General features: G+C 39.9%; 1 protein-coding gene across 12 annotated transcripts in view; it reads left to right on the top strand.

Annotated features, from left to right (window-relative positions):
* The window catches only part of stk33 (serine/threonine kinase 33), a 158,068-nt gene that overhangs the window by 84,232 nt on the left and 48,367 nt on the right, over positions 1 to 25,469 (top strand). For all 12 annotated transcript variants that reach the window (XM_078220745.1, XM_078220736.1, XM_078220734.1 and 9 more), the window contains 6 exons: positions 10,111 to 10,225; positions 14,887 to 15,000; positions 15,325 to 15,429; positions 17,282 to 17,420; positions 22,121 to 22,209; positions 23,747 to 23,834. In XM_078220745.1, coding sequence (XP_078076871.1) covers positions 10,142 to 10,225; positions 14,887 to 15,000; positions 15,325 to 15,429; positions 17,282 to 17,420; positions 22,121 to 22,209; positions 23,747 to 23,834 — 619 coding nt within the window. In that variant the 5' untranslated portion in view covers positions 10,111 to 10,141. The remainder of the gene's footprint in view (positions 1 to 10,110; positions 10,226 to 14,886; positions 15,001 to 15,324; positions 15,430 to 17,281; positions 17,421 to 22,120; positions 22,210 to 23,746; positions 23,835 to 25,469) is intronic.

The following is a 25,469-nucleotide window of genomic DNA, read 5'->3' on the forward strand; positions in this document are numbered from 1 at the left end:
TGGAGTTTGCATGTCCTCCCTGTGTGGGATTCCTCCGGATGCTCCAGTTTCCTCCCACAGTCTAAAGATGTTTGGGTTAAATGCTAAATTTCCCCTTAGTGTCCAGGGATGTGTAGGTGAGGTGGGTTAGCCATGGTTAGTGCACAATTATGGAGATAGGGTGGGGCTGGGTAGGATGCTCTTTCAGAGTGTTAGTGCAGACTTGATGGGCCAAATGGCCTCCTTTGCCCTGTAAGAATTCTATGAATTAGGGATTACAGGCAATTGTTACCATTGATATGGTTTATAAATTACAGTTATTTATCAATTACAAGCATGGCCTGTTTGAACAGAGATTTGCATTTTAAGAATACTCAAGGCAAGAAATACTGGCCTTGCCTACAACTTTCACATCCTGTAAATGAATAAAAAAACTGGATCATCCCTCATCCATCAGTGTTCGGGGAATACAATGCAACCTGTGCGCGTCTTAAGCCCCGGTATTTTGGTTAATCTATGCCATGCACCTTCCAAAGTCATTATATCCTTATATCCTTTTTAAATATTAATTAGATTTCCTGTTTTTGGACAAAGATACAGCAACTCTTTCTAAGCTTCAAATCAATTTAATGTTTCATCTTTCAGTGAGATATTAAATTGAGACCTTGTCTGCCCTTCCAGGTGGACATAAACTATCCCATAGCACCATTTCAAAGAACTCATCCCAGTGTGCTAGCCAATACTTATCCCTCAACCAGCATCACTAAAACAGATTATCTGGTCATTATCATGTTGCTTCTGATGGGAAATTGCTGTACGCAAACCGACTGTTGTGCTTTTAAATTGTAAATTGACCATGCTTCAAAAGTATTGCATTGGTTGTAAATCACTCTGGGGCATCTTGAAGTTATGAAAGGGGCTTTACAAGAGCAAGTTATTTTCCCCATATACAATTTTGCGACTAATTTAGGCACAGAAAGTATAATTATGTGGTTGCAAGGAGAAAGTTACAGGGGAAATAGGTGAGTCAACAACACTATGGTAGGTTGAGTTCAAGTTGGGAAGTGTGAGGTATTCCACTTAAAAAAGGGATCAGAATATTTTCATAAAAGATGAGATTGTAAAGGAACTAGGAGATTTAGTTGTCCATATACAAAACTCACTCAAAAGCTAATGCACAGTTACAAAAATATTCAAAAAGACTAATGTAGTATTGGTCATTACCTCAAGGGGATTGGAATTGAAGTGTCAGTGATCTTTCAGTTGTACATAGCTGTTGTCAGATCTCATCTGCAGCACTGCATTCAGTTTTGAATGAACTGAATTTTGAATTGACTGAACCTTAGATCGATTGGTCTTGGAAGGGAGAACACTGAATTATAGAACCTTAGGGTGGTTACTGCATAGATGGAGGTCATTCAGCCTGTCGTGTCCGTGCTGCCTCTCTGTAAGAATGACTCAGTTAGTTCCACTCCCCTGCCTTATCCCTGGAACTGTACATTTTTTTTCTTCAGATAATTATCCAATCCCTTTTGAAAGCTGCAATTGAATCTTTGACCACCATACAATTAGGTTAGACCCTTGATAAAAGCAAATTACTGCGGATGCTGGAATCTGAAACCAAAAGAGAAAATGCTGGAAAATCTCAGCAGGTCTGGTAGCATCTGTAAGGAGAGAAAAGAGCTGACATTTCGAGTGCAGATGACCCTTTGTAAGGGTCGGTCATCTGGACTCGAAATGTCAGCTCTTTTCTCTCCTTAAAGACGCTGCCAGACCTGCTGAGATTTTCCAGGATAGACCCTTACCACTAACTGCAGTAAAAATAATTTTTCCCTAATGTTGCCCTCTGGTCAATTTAGAATTGTATTCTTTATTTTATATTGCCTCTCCTCGTTCTTCTAACCAAAATGTATCACTTCACATTTCCAGAAGTGTTAAGATTACAGTGCTAGATTTTTACTTAAAGATTTGACCTGATAACAGTTGATGACTAGAGGCCTTTATTAGATACACATTAGAGATCAATACAACGTAGTGTATCATGGTAGTGGTTTACAGCTCCATTTTGTCATTACCTGCTTGATCACTGGGCAGAACGATGTGTGATATCTGGTAGTTACTTTGGTTAGGCATAAGTCGACTTACTAGGCGGGCGGGAGGGTGTTATGTTCCTTAAGCTAGTATTCCTATCTACTCTTCTATGGAATCTGTGGTTTCAAAAGCTTGTATTTTTAGAGACAGACCCCAACTGAAAAGGGAAACTGAACCTTCTGGTTTCTAGGGAAACCAAGACTCAAACTGAGATTGGAAGCCAAAACGTCTGGGGAAACTGAAACTGGTTCTAACTAGATAAGAGGTTGCAGAGTCAGCTGAGTTCTGATGTTGATCCAAGTGGTGCAGTACAAGTAGAATGAAGAAGATCGAGGCTAGGTCCAGGAAATTGGAAAAGGCAATCGCTGCAGCTGATTCTGCTAATTGAAGATAGCATTTGTGGATCAATACCATCAAGACTATCGTAAGCAGAGGTGAGGAGGTTCTGGAGATGTGTGCCATTTTGGCGAAGATAATTCTCCTGGAGCTCGGATTTGTGTGCTGCTATTGGGAATCAGGCTAAATCCTGGAAGAGGAAGTGCTGGAATTCCTTGTGAGAAAGACAGAGCTTTTAAGAACTTTGGGGCTGAAATAGATGATGCAAATGCTGAGTGGGCTGCTGAGTAAGTTTGTGAGAGCTGTCTTAATTGAATCTGCCATTTAATGAGCAATTTATAATCAATCGCAATTTGCCTGTTAATTTGTGTTTAATTTTTATGTTGATTTTGGGTTTGATTGTTAAAGTTTTAAAAAGTGACATCTTGTCCATTGAGTTTTCCATTGGGGTCATTTGGGAAGTTTGGCTCTTTCACGTTATTGGTCACCACGGGAATAATAACTATCTGTACAAGTCAGACGACTTTGTCATCTCTATTTCTGCATCCGTTCACAATTCTCCACATTTTATGGCCCCGCAGTGTTAGTTATCTGACTCCAGTCATCCTGTCCATGCTAGTTTAAGCTTATCTGTTTAATATGTCCAGTTTTCTCTCCTCGTAGAGTCCCGTCTCTCCACCCCCTTCAGTCTGACGCAGCAAGTGTTTGCTCTTAATTTTCTGAGCTTATCTTATTTTATCACTCCTTTAACAGGCAATTGTTAACATCAATGTGTCTTACAGGTTGCAGTTACTTATCAATTACAAGCATGGGCCTGTTTGAACAAAGATTTGTATTTTAAGATTACTCAAGCTCCAATATTATTAACAATAGAGTTTTCCTGAAACAGAACAGTTAGTAAATGATTAAATGAAAAGACCATTCACAGATCTTTAATAGGCTAACAGTGTACAGTGCAGGTTCAGCAGAATGACTGGGATTTAAAAGATTAAATTAAATTGTCATGCATTCCAATGTGTTTAGATGATCCAATCTAGGGTTCAAATTAGTAAAGGGATTTTATAGGGTAGATGCAAAGGGACTACTTCACGATGTTTGGCAGTACAGAACCTGAGTATTGCTGAAAAAAGACATTTTGTTGAAGCTTTTCGTCCTGTACTCATCAGGACAATTGCAAGAATACAAATGACTGGCGAAACAACAACTTTATGCCATGTAGAGTCATAGAGTCGTAGAGGTTTACAGCATGGAAACAGGCCCTTTGGCCCAACTTGTCCATGCTGCCCAGTTTTTTTTTACCACTAAGCTAGTCCCAATTGCCCGCATTTGGCCGATATCCCTCTATATCCATTTTACCACGTAACTGTCTAAATGCTTTTTAAAAGACAAAATTGCACCTGCCTCTACTACTACCTCTGGCAGCTTGTTCCAGACACTCACCACGTTCTTTGTGAAAAAATTGCCCCTCTGGACCCTTATGTATCTTTCCCCTCTCACCTAAAACCTATGCCCCCTAGTTTTAGACTCCCCTACCTTTGGGAAAAGATGTTGACTATCTACCTTATCTATGCCCCTCATTATTTAATAGGCCTCTATACAATCACCCCTAAGCCCCTACACTCCAGGGAAAAGAGGAGTCCCAGTCTGTCCAGCCTCTCCTTATAACTCAAACCATCAAGTCCCAGTTACACTGTGGTAAATCTTTTCTGCACTCTTTCTAGTTTAATAATATCCTTTCTATAATAGGGTGACCAGAACTGTACACAGTATTCCAAGTGTGGCCTTACTAATGTCTTGTACAACTTCAATAAGACATCCTAACTCCTGTATTCAATGTTCTGACCAATGAAACCAAGCATGCCGAATGCCTTCTTCACACACAGTCCATCTGTGACTCCACTTTCAAGGCACTATGAACCTGTACCCCTAGATCTCTTTATTCTAGAACTCTCTCCAATATGACTTGTCCTGATGGATGTAGATGAAAATGTTCAATGAAATGTTGCTTTTTGGCAATATCAGAGACTTTTTCCTTTCATAGAAGAATCAAGAGGCCAAATGTTTCAGTCTCCAGATTGTTGAAGACCCCACAGGGCAAAAAGGTGCATGACGGGATCCTGTGGAAGTTTTGATGTGCGGACCTACATGGGAATTGTCTGGGAAATTTCAACTTCTGATGAGCAATTCTCCTGCTCCCAGGGACCCTCTGTGAATGTCTCCAACTGTTGAGTTAGAGTCACAGACATTGCTGTTCTTACCGAGATAGTTAACCGGAAAATGTTAAATAGTTTAAAACCTAATCTAACATCTGGGTAACTGACCCTCCAGCCGAACACAACCAATCTCCAGAGGTGACTACCCCCCCTGACTTCTCTCCTGATAACCTGACTACCCTCGTGACCAGAACTGACTACCCCTCCCAACTTGAGTGAACTACCTCTCCTTAACATGACTACCTCTAGCCCACTCGACTTTCCCCTGAACTGAGTACCCTCAAGATCACCTGACTAATCCACCCCTCCTCCCCCACCCCAATCTTACTAACCACCTTACTCCCTCTGAACCCGATCACCAGACTACTCCACTCCTGACTTGGCCAAGCTACCCCTCACAAGTCTGCTACCACTTGCCCGAACGACCCTCCACCCTGACCTGACTACCCTACCTGACTACTCTCCTGACCATCCTACTTGCTCCCTCCCCAACCTGAGTACTACCCCGACCTGACCACCTGAATAAACCCTCCCTGGCCTGTCCTGACTACCCCTGTCAACAAACCAACTTCACCCTTCATCCCACCCTCCTGACTAGCCAGCTAGCCCCCGCCCTTCCGGTCACCACAAGATTACCGCACCCTACCCCACCATGAACTGATGCATCTCGCCACCCCCGACTAATCTCCTGATCTGACCCTGACCAACTCCCAAACTGACCGTACTATCCTCTTGATCAAACCCAGTACCCTTCCTACCACTGACTGTCCTGTCAACTCAACCCACTATCTCCGCCTGAATTGGCAACCCCTGAGCACCCCTCAACCACCTGACTAACACCCCAATCTGACTATCCACTCACTTGGCTACCCACCTTACCCACTTACCTCTTCATCCATTCATTCATCCATTCATTAACATTCAAACTGGACCTTTCAACATACCATACAACAAGCTAGTGCCATATTAAGGGGGATCCTTCCTTGAACCATGCTACTGCGATAGCATTCCTTGGTGGACGCTGCACTGTGTATTTCTGTTAAAACTGGGCTTGGAAGGCGCTGATTGAAATGCGCAGCACCATCATGTTGGGGGATTTATGAATGCAGCAGCAGTCCGATGATCCTTGCTGCTGCTTAAAAGATCTGGGACAAGAGGTCAGAAGACTTAAAATTGGGTCTCACCTGTCATGGAGATCTTCTACCTCAACTCTACCTTCTTTCAATATCCCCTTAATTCCATTGATGCCAAAAGATCTATTTACTGCTTGAATATACTTTACAACTGACCATCCATAGCTCTCTGGGTAGAGAATTCCAAAAATTCACTATCGTTTGAGTAAAAAAATTTCTCTTCATCTCAGTGCTAAATGGTTGATCCCTTGGTCCTTTATTCTAATATTCTGATCCAATATTCTAGATTCCCCAGCCATGGCAACCAGTTTCTCAGCATCAAACTGTCAAACCTCTTATTTTATGTTTCACCTCTTATTCTTATAAACTCCAGGGAACACGGATCTGCTCTATGCAATCTCTGCCCATGGGATAATCCCCTCATTCCAGAAACCAGTCCATTGAATATTTGTTACACTCTCTCTAGGTTAAGTATATTAAGAAATGGCGGTAGACAATAATCTCTCTCTCAATGTCATTAAAATGAAGGAGATAGTCATCGACTTCAGGAAGCATAGTGGAGGACCTGCCCCTGTCTACATCAATGAGGATGAAGTGGAAATGGTCGAGAGCTTCAAGTTTCTAGGTGTCCAGATCACCAACAACCTGGCCTGATCCCTACAGGCAACGCTATAGTTAAGAAAGCCCACCAACACCTCTACTTTCTCAGGAGGCTAAGGAAAATCAGCATGTCCACTACGACACTCATCAATTTTTACAGATGCACCATAGAAAGCATCCTTTCCAGATGTAGCACAGCTTGATATGTCTGCTGCTCTGACCAAGACTGCAAGAAACTACAAAGGGTTGTGAACGTAGCCAGAGTTCATCATGCAAACCAACCTCCCACCCATTGGCACTGTCTACACTTTCCGCTGCCTCGGAAAAGCAGCCAGCATAATGAAGGACCCTGCGTACCCTAGACATACTCTCTTCCATCTTCATCCATCGGAAAAAGATACAAAAGTCTGAGGCCACATACCAACCGACTCGAACAGCTTCTTCCCTGTTGCCATCAGACTTTTGAATGGACCTATCTCGCATTAAGTTGATCTTTTTCTACACCCTAGCTATGACTGTAACACTATATTCTGCACTCTCTCATTACCTTCTCTATGACGGGTATGTTTTGTGCATATAGCATGCAAGAAACAATACTTTTTGTACCAATACAAGTGACAATAATACATCAAATCAAAAAAGTAAGTTTTATTTGTAGGTATCAGGAATAAGTTCTAGCTTAAGATTAGCATTCTTTATTTGTGCATTCAGAAATTGAAACCTGGGTCTTGTTTCATTTTAGAGTGGAACTGTTTGTATACTTGTATTTTGATTAGGTTTTTTGATCTTTGTAGTAGTTTAAGTTTTAAGCTTTAAAAAAACAAAGCACAGAAAAACTGTACTGTTGCCTAGCAACATGGGTCCAGAGAGGGGAACTCACAGAGACAGAACAGCAATTTTTAGTTCAGTTGGTGATTATGCTCTCCGGTGAAGCGAGCAGTTTAAGTCTCTCTAGCTGGATTCCTGAGGAATAGAAGTCTAAGAATCTTAGATGAGTTGTTCTAATGTTAAAGCAACGCGTGAGTTCTGGATCTTAAGGGAGATACCAAGTTGTCAGCAGTCTGCTGGGAGAGGAAACGAAAGGAGAAAGGTTCCAAGAAGACTTTTAAGTCAAAAGAAAAGGTCAGGAATCTAGAAAAGATCAGTTAAGTGAAGCCAAAGGTGAGGTGAGGAGGAAGGCTCCAAGTTTAAAGAGAGGAAACTGCTTGATGCAGACTTTGAACAGAATAGATTTACGAGAAGTCAGAAAATCAATGCAGACAATCAAAGGCTGGTGACTCTTTCCTGTGAAGCAATAACGTTCTGTTGGTACAGCTGAATACCTGAGAGAGCGTGTGTATAAGGTACAGCTTAGACTCGAGTTCCATGAAAGGCAGTGAAAGCAGAAACCACGCAATCACTATGGGTGATAAGGAGAAGGTTTTTCAGGTTTTTCTTTTTGAATATGCAAGCCTGCCTCATTTGTTGTATTGTGATTTATCTTCTGGAGGGATTCTTGCTATGAAGAAGCTCAAGGTAAGTTTTTTTCTCATTGTAAAGAAATGTTAGAATCCAACTTATTGTAAAAACATACTTCCAAACTTCTTCAGAAGCTGAAGCAGAGAATATTCACTGGAGTACTCTCTTAAAAGTGTACCAATCAATCCACTATTCACATTGGCTTGTACAACCAGGGAGATTGTGTCAAGGTCTTCTGGATCCACATCGCTATCTCTACCATTGTTTGCAATTGAAGAATCCCTGACATGATAGTGAAAATTTGTACTAATGATAATTAGTACAAATTAATTAATGATAATAATTTGGGGGGTAGGTACAGGGGAAATGTTAGGGGGAAGTTTTTCACACAAAGGGTGGTGGGCGAGTGGAATCGGCTGCCGTCAGTGGTGGTGGAGGCAAACTCAATAGGGACTTTTAAGAGACTCCTGAATGAGTACATGGGACTTAATAGGATGGAGGGTTATAGGTAGGCCGAGAAGGTAGGGATATGTTCGGCACAACTTGTGGGGCCGAAGGGCCTGTTTGTGCTGTAGTTTTTCTATGTTTATATGTTTCTATGAAATGACCAGATCATCCTAATTTTTGAATGAATGCTTTTTGATTACAGTATTTGGCAAAATGTTGGTTCTGGAATTGGTGTTGGTTCTATCTTCACCAACTCTCCTGTGAGCAAACATCCCAAAGTCAATAATCTTCCCGCAAATGGAAAACAAGATGTTTGTTCAGGAGTTCCCATCTAAAACATTCTGTATAAATTCATTCAATGCAATATTCTCAATCATTGAGTGTCCGTTCCGTGATATCAACTTTGTGAACATTTGTATTGTTTGTTTCCTCATGCATCTCCTGCTAGTAAACCTCTTCGACAGTGGTATCCCATCTGTTCTCCACTCAAGTGTTAGTTATAAGCCATTAATATAATGTATCCGATATTATGAAAGGATTTGACCTGAAACATTAACTCTGATTTGTCTCCAGAGATTCTGCCAGACTTGAGTATTTCCATCATTTTTTGTTTTTATTTCAGATTTCTATCTTCTACAGTATTTTGATATAATAGTAATAAACAGCTTGTTTACAGACCCTCTTTGGTAGTATGGATGGCTTCAACTTCATGTAGTATGGATGCTCGGGGTAAAGGGGACGTGGGTTGCAGGGAATATAACATTATTCCAAATGTGTTTCAAATATGAACTTAATCTTTGGAATTGACTTTGAATTATATGTAACATTAGTGCTTGTTGCACTCAGGTAACTTGTACTAGATTTAGTGAAAGGTAATTGACTTGGTATGTTAACGTTCTCTCTTCATATATACTGCCTATCAACTGAGTATTTTTCAGTCAGTAGGGAGTTGATGAGCTCAGTTGGCTGGATGGCTTGTTCGTGATGCAGAGTGACGCCAATAGCGTGGGTTTAGTTCCCATACTGACTGAGGTTATTCATGAAGGCCCGATGTCTTAACCTTGCCCTTCACCTGAGGCGTGATGATCCTCAGTCAGCTCTCAAAGAGGAGAGCAGCTTATAGTTATCTGGGACTATGGCGACTTGACCTTATTTTCCAGTAAGAAAGCCCACCAATGTCTCTACTGTCTCTGGAGGCGAAGGAAATTTGGCATGTCCACTACAACTCTCACCATCTTTTACAGATGCACCATAGAAAGCATTCTTTCTGATTGCATCACAGCTTGACATGGCTCCTGCTCTGTCCAGGACCGCAAAAAACTACAAAGGGTCGTGAACGAAGCTCAGTCCATCATGCAAACCAGCCTCCCATCCATTGACTCTGTCTACACTTCCCGCTGCCTCAGAAAAGCAACCAGCATAAACAAGGACCCCACGCACCCGGACATTCTCTCTTCCACCTTCTTCTGTCAGCAAAAAGATAGAAAAGTCTGAGATTGCGTACCAACCGACTCAAGAACAGCTTCTTCCCTGCTGCTGTCAGACCTTTGAACGGACCTACCTCGATCTTTCTCTGCACCGTATGACTGTAACACTACATTTTGCACTCTCTCCTTTCCTTCTCTAAGTACGGTATGCTTTGTAAAGCGCAAGAAGCAATACTTTTCACTGTATACTAATACATGTGACAAATCAAATCAGACCAGTATTTTCTATTTTTACAACCAGTATCTTCTGTTTTTATTTTAGATTTCCAGCATAGCAGTACTTTGCTTTCATATTAGTTGTTACAAATGGTTATGTTATTCTAAAGCTAAAATATTCTTCAACTTAATGCATTATTTGCTTTGCAGGAAAATTGAGGTGGCGCAAGATTTCCAAAAAATGCCTTCACAGCGTGCCACCGTCAGCAATGCTGAGTACAAAGTGGTGCCTCACACCAGGGTTGATGATGAATTTGCCATTCGGGTATGTAGACATTTTAAATATCTTAGACCTTTGCATTAATGTGAGACGCTCAGTCTGGCTATTATGTTACACTTGCTCACATTTTCTTTAGAGAAATAACATTTAAAATGCATGAGATATCATAGAATCACACAGTACGGAAGGAGGTCATTCGGCCCATCGAGTCTGTACCGACCACAATTCCACCCAAGCCCTATTCCCGTAACCCCACATATTTATCTTGCTAATCCCCCTGACACTAAGGGGCAATTTAGCATGGCCAATCAACCTAACCCGCACATCTTTGGAGTTTGGGAGGAAACCAGAGCACCCGGAGGAAACCCACGCAGACACGGGGAGAACGTGCAAACTCTGCACAGACAGTGACCGGAGGCCGGAATCGAACCTGGGTCCCTGCTGCGCTGTGAGGCAGCAGTGCTAACCACTGCGTCACCATGCCACCCTCTATATACATGATTAAAATATATAAGGATTATTATGGATGAACTGGATGATATTTTGAACTGAATAAACTTTTGGTGTCTAGTATTTAGTTGTTATCATGCAGAAGTGATCTCTACCACTGGATAGGATAGCATAGAGAAACAAATTGCCTGACATTAATTACAAAATGGGATAATTCCCATCCTGTTTTTAAAAACCAGTAATGAGCTTGTTAACACTATGGTCTTTTCCTGAAAATAAGGTGAGCCTACATCAAAGGTGGTGCATTTAAAATATTCAGTGTATGTAACTTCCAATACATGGGACTTTGAATAAGATATGGCTAGAATTCACCTTGAAGCAAAATCAGCAAAGGGTTTTAATGATTTCCTGCTTTCCAATATTGGTTATATTTTGTATTTTATATTTTTATGTAAATGCTGGTTATATTTTGGTTTCAATATAAAAATTTTGTTTCTTTCATAAAAATAAGATAATAGCCTGGAACTTTCAGTCTTTGGGAAGGGGGGTTTCATGCAGGAAGTACCCTGGAAGATATGCTGGGGACTCCCCGGGTGTCTCACATGAGGACTACATAGGAATTGCCTAGGAAGTTCAAACTTACGATGGGCTATTTCCCTGCACTGGGAACCCTCCAATACTCTAATTTAAATCGGAGATTTCTGAATGGAATAGATACCCAGGAAAAGTTAGAAAGATTAAAACCACTTCGAACTCCTGAATAACTATACTGGCAAATCCCAACCCCCACCTGAGCCCCCATGGGACCCCCTGACCTACAACCTCCTGGCCACCCCCCCCTCCTTAATGCCTCATTTGACCATCCTCCTGATCGACCAGTCCCACACCCCCTGACTATCCCTCACACTCCTGAATGAATACTCCAGCCCTTTAACTACCCTCTCAACTGGCTCAATTGCATATCTGCCACCCCGACCTATCTGACATGCCCTGGACCCATCCAAAATCACCAACCCTTCTCCCACATCCTACCCACTGAGTCCGACAAGAAATGTGCAGTTCCCAACGAAAACAAGTGAAAAGATACAAAGTGACAATCTGACTGTGATTGCCATTTCATAGAGGTTCTGGCCCCATATTCTTAGGTGCGTGGATGAATTTTCATTATTGTAGTTCAGAAAATATTTGAATTTATTCTCAACACGGTGTGACAGCATTGTAATAATGGAGTCGAAATTGTAATTCTTAACTTCAACATGTTACAGTTATAAGACTGTATAACTTGATCAGAAGCAAACATTTTAACTAACACTCTTCCAACATATTAGTTTTGGTTTAATTAGAGTGGTTTTCCTGAGGAAGTATTGAACATTTTTTCTTCTAAAGGAAGGATGAAAAATTGAGCATTTAGCATGTTGTGTTATAATGCAAGTATGATTGAAGTCATGTTGTATATTTTTTAAATGCTTTTTTTCAAGCACTTTTCTTTTAAATCAGGCTCCATCAAGCTTATTGATATATAATAATTTTTAAAATCTATCAGTTGAGCTGGACTCTTTCAAGCTGCTATAACTTTCAAGATCCCAAAATGAAATGTTTTGCCTCGTGTTGTGGTTTTCAAATAACCGTACCCTTTTGAACCAGTTTTTCTCTGTTCACTCCTTCTTAATAGATGTCCAATTGGTTTTTGCTCCCAAAAAACAAATGGTTTAAAATGAAGCTTCCAGAAAATAGTGACAAATGATATAGATCTTCTATAGAAAGCATAGATTTTCACTCCCAAGATGCAACTTATTCATTGGAACTATATTGGTGAACGCAATGATGTGGATTTGCATTTTTACTCCCTGGACATTAAACATAGTCTGGGCAAAGTGGATGCAAATTTGGCAGCGATATTCACATGTTCCTCGCAGCACCCTCCGGATTTTCCTTTCATTCATTTTCAAAAGGAAGAAAAGAAAAGATTCTCTTAATAGCTTGTGATCCTTCTTTCCAAATTTGCTTTCCTGTGCTCTGTTCAAAAAATTCCCAAATGTCAAGCAGACAAAAATCTTCCTTGTTGTTGCAGTATTTAGAACACCTGAGTTTGCCTTTAGTGCAGTGGATAATCAGTTCCCTAATGTTTGCAGCCAATATCACCTTCCTTCAAATCAGATAGAGTGACAATCATAAAGGAAATTTCCCAGGTATGCTGACCTCAGGGACCTATGGGAGGATATCAGATATAATCTTCCTGGAGATGGTCAATTAGATAGCCACTTCCAGGAGCCCTGCCCAACCAGGGACAGTTGCTAGATTCCAGCTTTGGGAAGTCCATTAAGTGCAGCCCATGGATTAGACTATCATCTGTTGTTTTGCAGTGTAAGAGCAGCAGCAGTGCCGTAGAAGCACCTTCTGTAGGAGGGCAGCGGATATCTTGCAGCAAGAGCTACATTAGTGGAGACAGTAAGGCTGCCTTTGCTCCATTTCCAGGCTCTTGACACAGCAGCAGCCCATAGGCCATTGGAACAATTGCAACCCATTTCTATAATAGGGACCAACTGCCCTATTAAGTGCCCAAATTGGCTACCTGCTGCTGCTGGACAGGTTACTGTTGCTAATGGGAGCCCACTTTCACAGGATATGCAGTCAATCAAATTTTCCATGCCCTTGCCTCCAAAACTGTTTCCGCAGGACTGGAAAAATTCAATCTGAAAAGTCCACTGTCTTGCTCTTACTGCTCAACACTTATGAAATCCAAACCAAGTTGCAAGTGGGTGGGCATACACGGCTAAATCTGCTATCTAGGAAAATGAAGCTGTGCTACTGCAAGCATGGTTTTTTAAAAACCTCAATTATTGAAAGTGGCTGAAGAATCTAGATGCAATGTCTAGCTCACCAGTATTCTAACACCTCAAAACTGCTGAACAGGCAGTGAAGTGATTTTAAAGTATAGTTACTGTTGTAATGTAGCAGCCAATCTGTGCACAGGAAGTCTCAAACAATGAGGTAACAACTAGATGATTTATTATTGTTAGTTGAAGGATCAATGTTGTCAGCATGTTCTTGAGTGGCTCCTTGCACTTCAAATTGTATCTTTTAAGTTCGCATGAAGGATAGAAGTTGGCACCTCAGTTTAATAAATAATCTGAAAGGTGGCACCTCCAAAAGTGCAGCACTTGCTCAGTATTCAGCACTGAAATGTCTACATAGATTACATGCACAAGTACATGCTGTGGTGTTTAAACCCACAAATATCTGTCCTAAACAAGGGTGCTACTATTGAGGAAAGACTTGCATCTTGTCAAGTTGCAGAAGTTGCTTTTATCCAAAAGTAGAGGAAAGAACATCTTAAGTTTTTTTTATTGAAGCAGTCCCCCATTTTGAGTCAAGCTGGATATTAAAATTTGCAGCTATAATGACAATTGATGGTACTACCTGTAACTGGTCAACACCCAGTTCCAAGCATCGATGAGTATTCTGGCCATACCCAATAAATGGCAATGAATTCCGATGGCTAAACGCCAGGGTGAGGGTAATAGGGACCTTGGCTGGAGCAACTGCTTAAAAAAAGCACTTGAGCTAATCCTCGAATTAGCACAACCTGCAAGCCATGACACAGCAATAATGAAAGAGCAACTATGGGCAGTATAAAACACCACACCAATGTTCTGGTGTAGTGGACAGTTCCAGGAACTCCAACATTGTTGAACTACAAAAATGACTCCTTCCATATATATTGCAGAAGTATATCTGCATAAAAAATTAACAATAATGTTTTCAGAAGTTCCAATACTTTATCTGAATGGAAGCTGTCCAGATTTCCATCTTTATGTTAGGCAACTCAATCAGTTCACCAATAAAGAGGCACCCAGTATGCTCTACTGAAATCAATGCTGCGGTTTAGCAGTCAATCCAGATTTCATTCTAACCCTCACTCCATTTGACTTGCACGTTTTTGGATAACTTTATATAAAATAGAATGGCTGGATATGCAGAGCTGACACCTGAACGTAAAACAAAAAGTAAGTTAAGATTGAATAAAATTACAAATTACTGTTCAATAAAGGTATCACGAGGAATGTCAAGCCTTAGGTCCAGGTGATCATGAAGCATGCAAAATTTCCTTTTTGCAATTAGTACAGTAATTATAGAAACAGTTTTTTTCACTGAAGTATGTCTTCTTAGTTTTGAATCGAGTTAAAGCTCTGTTCTGTCAACAAGCTGTGTAATGTTGTATGAGTATGTTTACTTTTTGAAACTTATTTTTTTAGCAAATCTATAGCTTTGGCCAAAGGTTGGGACAAGGCAGCTATGGGGTAGTGATTGAGGCTACACACAATGGGACTGGCAAGAAGTGGGCAATCAAGAAGGTCAACCGGGAAAAGGTAAATTATTCTTGATCATTGTCCTCTTTTAAAATAAGGTAGTTTAGTTTTAATATAAAGCTGAATTAATAATCTTCATGGAATGTGTAATAGCATTTTTTGTAATTTCAAAAATGAATAGAATTTATTTAAAAAGCATTTTCTGAGAGCAAAACACTTTTAGGCCATACTATAAATTTGAGCAAGCAAGTATTGACATGGAACTTGAATATGCAGGATTCTCTAAACCAAATTAAAGCTTTGAGATATAAGTTTGAATTGTTAACATAGAAGGCTTTTATAGATTTGCATACTTAGACTGAAATACTTTTATTTTCAATGCAGGCTGGGAGTTCAGGGGTGAAGCTACTAGAACGGGAAGTCAGTATCTTAAAGCTAGTGGACCATGAACATATTATCCATCTGGAAGAGGTGTTTGAAACGCCCAAAGTAAGATGCAACTAGACTTGCTCAGCATTCTGGGGACTCGAGATATTTCACTTTATTAATGCTTATAATGCCAACATGTTTAAAATACTTAACATCTTTCATGACTTCTTTAATCGAGAAATTAATAGGCACTTGGGTGTGGTTCGGCTTCTTTTCTTCCCTCTATTCCCAGTAATCAATTGTATCAACAAAATTGTGGCCGTGCAACAGTTATCAATAAGTATGGATTAAATGTCAACATTTTAATTGTTTTTTCTGTCATTAAAAAAGAATAAAAATTGTGGTCTTGTACATTTTATACTCAAGTAGATTTACAGCTCAAAAAATTAAAAATAACTATGACCTGGATATAAAATGACAGTCGATAGTCCTTTGAGGTCTACATTGCAGCTATCAATCTGCTGTGGCCCTCTTTCAGGTTTCCAGTCTGTCATACCACGTCCACTTCGACTGCGGTGACCCTTCCCACATGGTTTCCAATCTGCTGTGTCTTTCTCAGGCTTGTGGTTTGCAGTGCCTACACTTTTGGGCATTCTGCTTGTTTTTCTTTCACATCTTGCATATTCAGGCCTGCTGCTTTCCTTTAGGCTTTATATCTGGGTTTATCATTGTTCACTTCCTCCTCTACCCGCCCACCCCTCCCGAGAATCCTGTTCTGTGCTACTTCACTTTTTCCCTTCTTCCTTCCTTCCTTTTTTTCTTTCTACTTCTGTTTCGCATAACTTTCTTCAATTATCTTTTGAAATCGTACATATAAAAGTGTTATTGTTTTTTTAAACAGCAGATCACCCTGACTAGTTCGCATTGAAATAAAAAAGCATTCATTGATCACCAATCTAGTGATTCTTTTTCTTTGTTTTCAGTGGCTTTTTAAGTAAAAAAATTTTTTAAAGCACATACAATTACAGATTAAAATAACATTGCTACACCATCATAAAAGGTTGTGGCTTTTGCTACCAAATAAACCTGTTGGACTTTAACCTGGTGTTAAACTTCTTACTGTATTCACCATCATACACTCAGGGTAGTTTTCACTTTCACTGATTGAGCGCTAACCTGGGAGATATATGTTGCAGAACTTGCCTGGTTTCCACCTTTATTGATTTCAATGATTTTTTAAAATTACAAATGGGAGATCCACTCTTCCAGTTTATAGCTAAGGCACTATCCCCTTTATTTACTAAAATGGTAGATTATCTTGTGAAATAATTTATCAGATAAAATAGCCTCTATAACAACATTGAAGCTGAATTAGGTAAATGAGGAAACATTTGAAGCTTATGAATCATCCTGCTGCCTTGAAGTTTATTTTGTAAACTCATACATTAGACACAGCTGTGATTCTGGCCTACTTTTGAATGTAAAGCCTGTATCTGTCCTCTTTGAGAAGTTATAGCAATATTTAATTTGTTATCTACCATGTTCAAGTAACCTACAAAGAGATTTCCTTAGAACCTGTTCCTGTTGAAAATCACTAATTAATTTGCGGTCAAATTCATGGCACACAGATTTCAGAAAAAAAAAGCCACTTCTATACACATCACATTGCTGTCTTTCCTGCTTTTAAAAAAAAAGCACTGGATTGATTAGTGATTGCCTATTTGTTTTACTGAAAATTAAACAGCTGTATCTGCAGATTTGTTTTCTATCAGTGACACGGGTAGATTGAACAGTCACTCCAATTAACATAGGCTAGGTGCATTTTATATTCCCAGGATGGCTGGCAGTTCAATATTACATCACCTTGAATAAAACAGATCACCCCATTTTAAAATGGAAGAACCAGATGTTATAATAATGAGGGTGTGAGATCTCCTTAATAGATAACATAATAATGATTGGTTTCTTTCAGCGAGTATACCTGGTGACAGAAGTCTGTGAGGGTGGAGAACTAAGTACAATCCTTCATAGAAAAAAGCGTTTAAGTGAGAAAGAGACAAGGCATGTGATTCGAAGCCTGGCAAGTGCAATTGCTTACCTACATAAAAATGGTAAGATTTCATTGCAGGACTGAAGTAATTGCCATGTACTTGTGGAAGATAAAATAGTAATTTTAGAATTCTAAAGCAATAAAAGCTGTAATAAGTAAAGCACTCATTTGATGAAAACTTTCAGTTCAAATAGTAATTTAAAAGGAATGATTTGCAATAAGAAAATTATAGAACATAATGTAAAAAATAGGAGCAGGGGTAGATCATATGGCCCCTCCAGCCCACTCTGCTATTCAATAAAATCATGGCTGGTCTTCCTCAACTCTCACTTTCCAGCCCACTTTCTGTATCCCTTGATTCAGTTTCCGATCAAAAATCTATCCATTCCAGTCTCAAATATATTCTGTGCACCTATGGAACATTCATAACCCACTGAAAGATTCACAATCCTCTGACTGAAGAAACTCCTCCTCGTCTCAATCTTCAGTGATCAACTCCTTATCCTGAGACTGTGCTCCTTTGTTCTTGAATCCCCTGACAGGGAAAACAGCTTCTGTGTCTATCCTGTCAAAGCCTCTTTTGAATCTGTTCTGTGAAAAGATTTATTTTTTTACTGTGAAGATCTCCTAGTCCCCATACTCCGCCGCCTGTTCGGGTACGTTGAGGGAGAATTTAGCATGGCCAATACATCTAACCAGGACTCGAAATATGGACTTGAAACGTTAACTCTGTTTCTCTACAGATGCTGCCAGACCTGCTAGGTTTGTCCAGCATTTTCTGTTTTTATTTCAGATTTCCAGCATCTGCAGTCTTTGAATCTTGTGTTTCAGTCAGACCATCTTTCATTATTCTAAGCTCCAGAGAGGATAGGCCAAATAATCATCAGAACCCTATCTAATTGTAGAAAGTCTTCCTCCTTCTGTACTCCAGTCTCCTTACCATAAAGGCCAACATGCCAGTTGCCTTCCTAAGTGCTTGCTGTACCTGCATGCTAACTTTGTATTCCTTGTATGTGTACACGTCTCCTTAACATCAACTTTTAAAAGCTTCACACCTTCTGAAAAGGATTTTAAAATTTTATTCACCGAATAAAAATGAAATGCAAATTTAATTTACTATATTTTTTCCACTTGTTTCATCAATCTCGTCCTTTCCCATATTTATGCTTCAACTAATGTGACCAAAAGTAGATTATCTGGTCACGATCGGGTTGCTGTTGGTGGGATTTGTCCAGCGTATGTTGGCTGCTGCATTTCTATAATAACAGTGACTACACTTTCAAAATACTTCACTGGTTGCAAATTGCATAAGAGGTCCTGATATCATGAAAGACACTATATAAATGGTAACCTTTTTTTAGATACTGGTGACAAGGCATTGGAAGTGAAGTAATATACCAAAACATAGTAATTTGGCCCACTTAGCTCAGCTGTTTTTCCACTTTTGAGTTTTGCATTTTGTTGAGTGTGTGGTGTTACCAATTTTTCTCTTACTGTATCAGAATGATCTTTTTAGTTCCTATTACTGTGGTTTTTCTTTCTGTCATAAAGCATTTTAGCTGTGGCTTCTTTGTCAAATTTAAGATCAGTGTTAAGTGTAAAGAAAGTGTTAGACTCTCAAACCAGTCCCTTAAGCTAATAGCATTTTCATGGTAAATGGTAAACACACTGCTGGAAAGATCCATATTATTTCTAATCTGATAAATAAATAACAATAGGGTATATTTATTGCCAATTTATCTTATTGTCTCAGGTTTGTTGAATCAACTTTGTTGCACTTATATGAATTGTTGGCAGATTTTCTGCTTTCGACTGTGGCAAAGCTGTCATTGATGTGCCCTTTCATGTACCTTCATAGAACTACTGACTAATATGTGATAAGAGAGTGCAGCATGAATAAAAATTATTCTCATTCCTAAATTGAAACTTGTGACGTTATTCTGTCGGCGTCTAATTATAGAAACATACAAACTAGAAGCAGGAGTAGGCCATTTTGCCCTTCAAGATTGTTCGACCATTTATTTTGATCATGACTGATCATCGAATTCAATATCCTGATTTCCCTCCCCCTTCCTCCCCCATATCCCTCGATCCCTTTAGCCCCAAGAGTTACAATCTAATTTCTTCTTGAAATCGGGCAACATTTTGGCCTCAACTACTTCCTGTGGTAATGAATTCCACACATCCACCACTCTCTGGGTGAAGACATTTCTCCTCACCTCAGTTCTAAAAGGTTTACCCCTTATCCTCAAACTATAACCCTTAGTTCTGATGCTACTATACTCACATGTTGAATAGGAATGTTAGGAAAATAAGCTTTCCTTAACATTAGGGACTGAATTTTAGTTCTGGGATGCTGTCTCTATTACAGTTTGAAATCCAGTGCAGAGATAGAGGGGAGACAGTGGTGGAGCGGTGTTGTCATTGGACGAGTAATCCAGAAATGCAGGGTAATGTTCTGGAGACCCAGGTTCAAATCACACCACGGCAGATGATGAAATTTGAATTTAATAAAAATCTGGAAGATGGCAAAGCTGCATTTCTTCTTCAAAAGGTCGTGATTCCTTGCTTGGGGTACTGTTTTCAAGCAATATTTATCTTCTAATACCATACCAAGAATTTATTTATGTGGGAGCCTTGCGAATCAATATCAGAAGACTACCTGATGGCAAAGCCCACCGGAGCTGAGTCTAATCTATCCTCAACCTATATTCATATATTTTCCCTTTCCAACAAGGATCAGTAGTAATCAGCAGTGAGAATACTAGAGGAACAATTGAAAACGGTAACTAACTGAACGAACTTGGAAATTTTCAGTAATTTTAAGGGTTGGAGGAACTTGTTCATCTTTAAATCTTTGCAGCAGAGCCTTGTTAGAAATGTTTTGTGTGGAGTGTTGTCACAATGATATGACATGTGATGTGTGATATTCTTTAATTTCATTTGCTCAAGGAATATATATATTGAACTGCTTTAAAAAGGGCTTTTAAAAATCAAGCAAAGACACTGATCGGTAAGGGAATTAAGGGTTATGGGGATCAGGCGGGTAAGTGGTACTGATCCACGTCAGATCAGCCATGATCTTATTGAATGGCGGGGCAGGCTCGAGGGGCTAGATGGCCTACTCCTGCTCCTATTTCTTATGTTCTTATGACTTATGAAGGCTGCCGCAGGTCATCTGACATCTGGCATTAGAACTGGACCAGGTTTCTGGAAGGTCATGTGACTAAAATGATCATTTCTGAATGCCTTTTATTACATTACCCCAAGTGGCGTAACAGAAGTCTGGAAGAAGGCTGCAATGAGCAGCACCAATCTATCTTCCTTCTCTTTCAAGTTCAGGATGCTAAGTCTATTACAGTTTGAAATCCAGCACAGAGATAGAGGGGAGGCAGTAGCGTAGTGGTGTTGTCACTGGACGAGTAATCCAGAAATGCCGGGTAATGTTCTGGGGATCAGGGTTCAAATCCCACCATGGCAGATGGTGAAATTTGAATTTAATAAAAATCTGGAATTAAGAATCCACTGATGACCATGAAATTATTGTCGATAGTGAACCAGATAGGATTTTTTCACAAATGTCCTTTAGGGGAGGAAATCTACCATCTTTACTGGGTCTGGCCTACATGTTACTTCAGACCCACAGCAATGTGGTTGACTCTTAAATACCCTCTGAAATGGCTGAGCAAGCCACTCAATTCAAGGGCAAATAGGAATGAGCAATAAATGCTTGCCTGGCCAGTGACACCTGCATCCCTTGAACAAATAAAATAAAAGGAACATCAGCTGCACTATCAACAACGTTTAGAAAAGATGGATTACTTTTGGGGGAAAAAAACTGTCTCCAGAAATTGTAGTTTACATGGGCTTCAAGTCCACTGAATTTTCAAGACCAAGTAGGTAACTTTTGCTTCAGCCATGGATGCCAGTGAAGGATACGTAAACAGTGAACTTTATTTTTTTACCTCCTTTAATTCAGCCAGTTAGTAACTTCATACTGTATAACTTGTACTTTTGTGCATGTGCCAAAAATGCAATTTAAATCTCAAAATTCTGGTGGTTCTGACTGTTTCAAACCAATAGTTCTCTGTAGAAGCTTGAAGAACTAAACTCAATTCTACTTCCCACACTGACCTGCCATGGCTCTCCACCGCCCCCCCCCCCCCCACACCCCGACCACTATGGGACTCACTCACTCTCACCCTAGGGATTACCATCCCCCCCACCCCCTAATCACAACTGCCTCCCCCAACTGCCCCACCTTGGGACGTCTGCTTTGGGGTCCTTCTCTCCCCACACACCACCGCCCCTTGCGACTCTCTACATCCCCGAACCTCCTGGGATTCACCTCACACACATCTGCATGGGATTCCCCCCCACCCTCCTGACTACACCCCCACTCCTCCATGGAACCTCCCCATCCCTAAGGGACTACACCCCCATGATGGGAACTCCCCAACTGAGAGATTCCCCTCACCCCAACAAGGCTTGACTCCGCCCCCCCCCCCCGCCCGCCCCAACCTCTCTGCTTCTGCCAGGCATGACTGCATCCCTTCCACTCCCCTCACTCCCACCACTCCTGATGGGAGTAAAAATGATGTCTTTATACCTTAAGAAATCTCATAGTCTAGTTTATGGTACATATTAATGCATAATATGAGTGGGAGGCTTTGTGTGTGTTTACTGAAATCTTTATGTTAAACTCATTAGTTTATTTATATTGCATGTGTACATATTGAATATTGTGTGGTCTTTCTATAGATATTGTCCATCGGGATTTAAAACTGGAAAACATCCTGGTTAAAAACAATGAAAGCAACAGTGAAATTGACATGAAACTGAACATCAAGGTAAATGGAATGAATTGTACAATGAAGTTGTTGTAAAACGTTTAATATGTTTCTAAAGCCATTGGCTCCCTTCTCGCAGCATGAAGAGTCAGTCCCGTTCTGGAATAGGACTGAGCAGGTTCTAAGCTGAACAGTCCATTCCATTTGTAGAACTCTGAACGCTACCTGTCTAATTATAATGCTAGCGTTAGCTTAACAATCACCCAGATTGATTCATGAAACCAGAATGGAGTATGGATCAAGTAAACAGTTGTCTAACATTACCTAAAAATATAGGCAGCTTCCACATGTATACTGTGATACCAACTCTGCCACCTCTCTCAACTCCTTCATTGTTTCTATGCTGTCAAGTAGCTTATCTACAGTTTTCTGTAGTTAAACATTGGGAAACTGAAGGCATTGTCTTTGGCTAAGACAAAGAACCTTAGTTTCTACATGGAAAATGCTATGCAATTATATTATTATTATAAATTTTGAACAAGGTATCTAAATTTAGTTTCTACAACTGTTGTACTATTCCCATCAATTCCTTACAATGATGACTCTACTTGAGTAAATATTTTAGGAGGGATTTTTTTCCTTTGGTTTCGTGTTCAAGTACATGGGATTGTCTGGGTGCAGCAAATAATAGAAGGTTAGGCACAACATGGTGCATGCCCACAAAGGAATCTTCCCAGTATTCCTCCATATCAAATAATGAAGGAAAAACAGACATATTCTTATATAGGTGTATGTTCGAAAGTTTGTTGGTTCCATATTATTCAATGCCAATGGGCACAATCAATGAGAAAATCTCCTGTTAAATTTGCAGTTATATATTTGTAAATGATATAAATTACCCCAATTCAGCTCCTCTTCATGTCATGCCACGCTGAGCCAGTAAAGCCAGTTGAGCATTCTGTCTGGAGGTTTAATTTGAATGAATATGAATTTACATGGAATTAAAATTGTGCAATATACACATCTGGTTGGTTGATCATACAGTGTTAACCAAACAAATTCTGCTTTATTGAAAATTAATTCATCACAGTAGCATTCTAAGACAGGTAAATATTCTTTGTAAGGAACAAGTTCGTGAACATCCACTGACTGCACCATTTGCAATTGAAAAGCTGAGGAGTTGACTCAATTGGAGAACTGTAGAAAATTGATGCTCAGAAAAATGCAACGGTGGCACAGTTGTTGGCACTGCTGTCTCACAATGCCAGAAGCCCGGGTTTGATTCCTGGCTTGGGTGACTGGAGCTTGCATGTTCTCCCCGTGTCTGCGTGGGTTTCCTTCGGGTGCTCCGGTTTCCTTTCACAGTCCAAAGATGTGCAGGTTAGGTTGATTAGTCATGCTAAGTTGCCTCTTAGTATCAGGGAGTTAGCAGGGTAAATAAGTGGGGTTATGGGGATAGAGCCTGAATGGGATTGTGATTGGTGCAGACTCAATGGGCCAAATGGCCACTTTCTGCACTGTAGGGATTCTATGATTCTGTTCTAATGCATTTTATGCTACATGTCATAATCCATTCTGAAATGTTTTCATTACCCAGGTGACTGATTTTGGACTTTCTGTGCAGAAAGGGGGTGTTGGCAGTGACAAAATGTTACAGGCAACCTGTGGAACGCCTTTGTACATGGGTAAGAAATCTGTTGACGTTTACATGTATTTTCTCCCCAGAAGTTTCCAATTAATCTTGCATATTTTGATCAATGCTTTTTCTAGTTTTATTTATGCAGACTTGTATAAAGCAGAGAATAAAAACAAACTTTAGGTTTTGTAAAGTGTAACCTTTGGCTAAGATGTTCTGCTACATATTACATTTATTTCAATCATTTCCTGATCCAGGTAATTAACTTAAGATTAAAATTGTAGTAAATATTAGCAAAGTGGCATACATTCAATAGAATTCTGCATGCCATCATGCCATGTTAGAATGACTCCTTTTCTACAACGACACATGCTTTTAACGACCATTTTTGAAGCAAATAAGCAATAAAGTTGGATGCCCCAGTCATTGAAACTGACATTTATTTCCGTACAAAGCTGGACAGAGAACAATAGATCATAGTCATTGCATGTGATATCACCACCATAAAATTGTTACTTTATTGGCAGCTGACCCTGAAATAATTTTTTTACATAATCACTCCCACATGTGCAATAATTTTATATCTAACACTGCTACAGAATCCTTTAGATATCACTAAAATAAATTGTGATGTTCTTACTGAAAGCTTCAGAGTTGAACTTTTCAGTGCGTTACTAAGAAATTGCATACTAAATCAAATATTTTATAATTTGTTATATAACAAATGGCACATACATGTCGAGGTTTAAATGTATTTATTAATATGATGCCCTGGGACACTAGCCAATTTCTAAATATTACGTAAAGGTTTAACTGAGAAACCCTTCATGAGCAGCAGATAAGTTGTTTGCATAACACAGGTCTGGGTTTTCATTACCAAGATGGATAGGCTCGCGTCAGGGAATTCCCCAGCTCACTGCACCTGCCTTGGCACAAATCCCCAAAATGCGTTATTTTACTCCAGGGATTTGGCAGGGAGAGGTGTGGGTGTGGGATAGAGATGGGCCCGTCACCAGCCTGGAAGCAGATCAGGGACGGGAGGGGCTAAGAGCCAAAGCGGGATTGTTAAAAGGTCCACCTCTCTTTTGTTGTTTGGTTACATTTTAGGCTTCCTAACCTTTATCCTTACACCTCATCATCTTCACACTGTCCATGCCGCCTCCATGCCCCCATGCCAACTCATGTTCCTCTTCCCACCGCAATGGCCCTTACAACCCCCATGCCAACTCATGGCCTTTCCATGCCCTTCAAACAGTAATCCAGCTAATCCCATGTATTTTTTTAAATGTATCTGGGCTCTCGGCTAAGCCTAATTATTCATACATGGCTGATTGTCCAAATTCATAAAAGGATTACTTGAATGGGAGGTTGTTTAAACAAGTGGAGAGAAAATTGACCTTGCTTGATTGACATCTTTATGTGCTTGTAGTAAGTTTTTTAAATGAGATTTTTGTCAATGTCTAAATGTTTATTTACATGCGTGAAGTGTTTAAATATTCTAATATTGGTACTTTAATATTCTAGATGATAAAGTTTATAGGGTCACTGGAGCACCAGTTTTTTATTGTCAAGTATTATGAATGGGCATCTTTTTCTAAGCAGTTTCTCACATGCTTCCCACTACTGGACTTATTGGTTCTGTGCACAGTGTATACTGGGTTAATGGGCATGGAAGGGCCATGAA

The sequence above is a fragment of the Mustelus asterias genome, chromosome 9 (genome assembly GCF_964213995.1).
Source record: "Mustelus asterias chromosome 9, sMusAst1.hap1.1, whole genome shotgun sequence".
Lineage (NCBI taxonomy): Eukaryota > Metazoa > Chordata > Chondrichthyes > Carcharhiniformes > Triakidae > Mustelus > Mustelus asterias.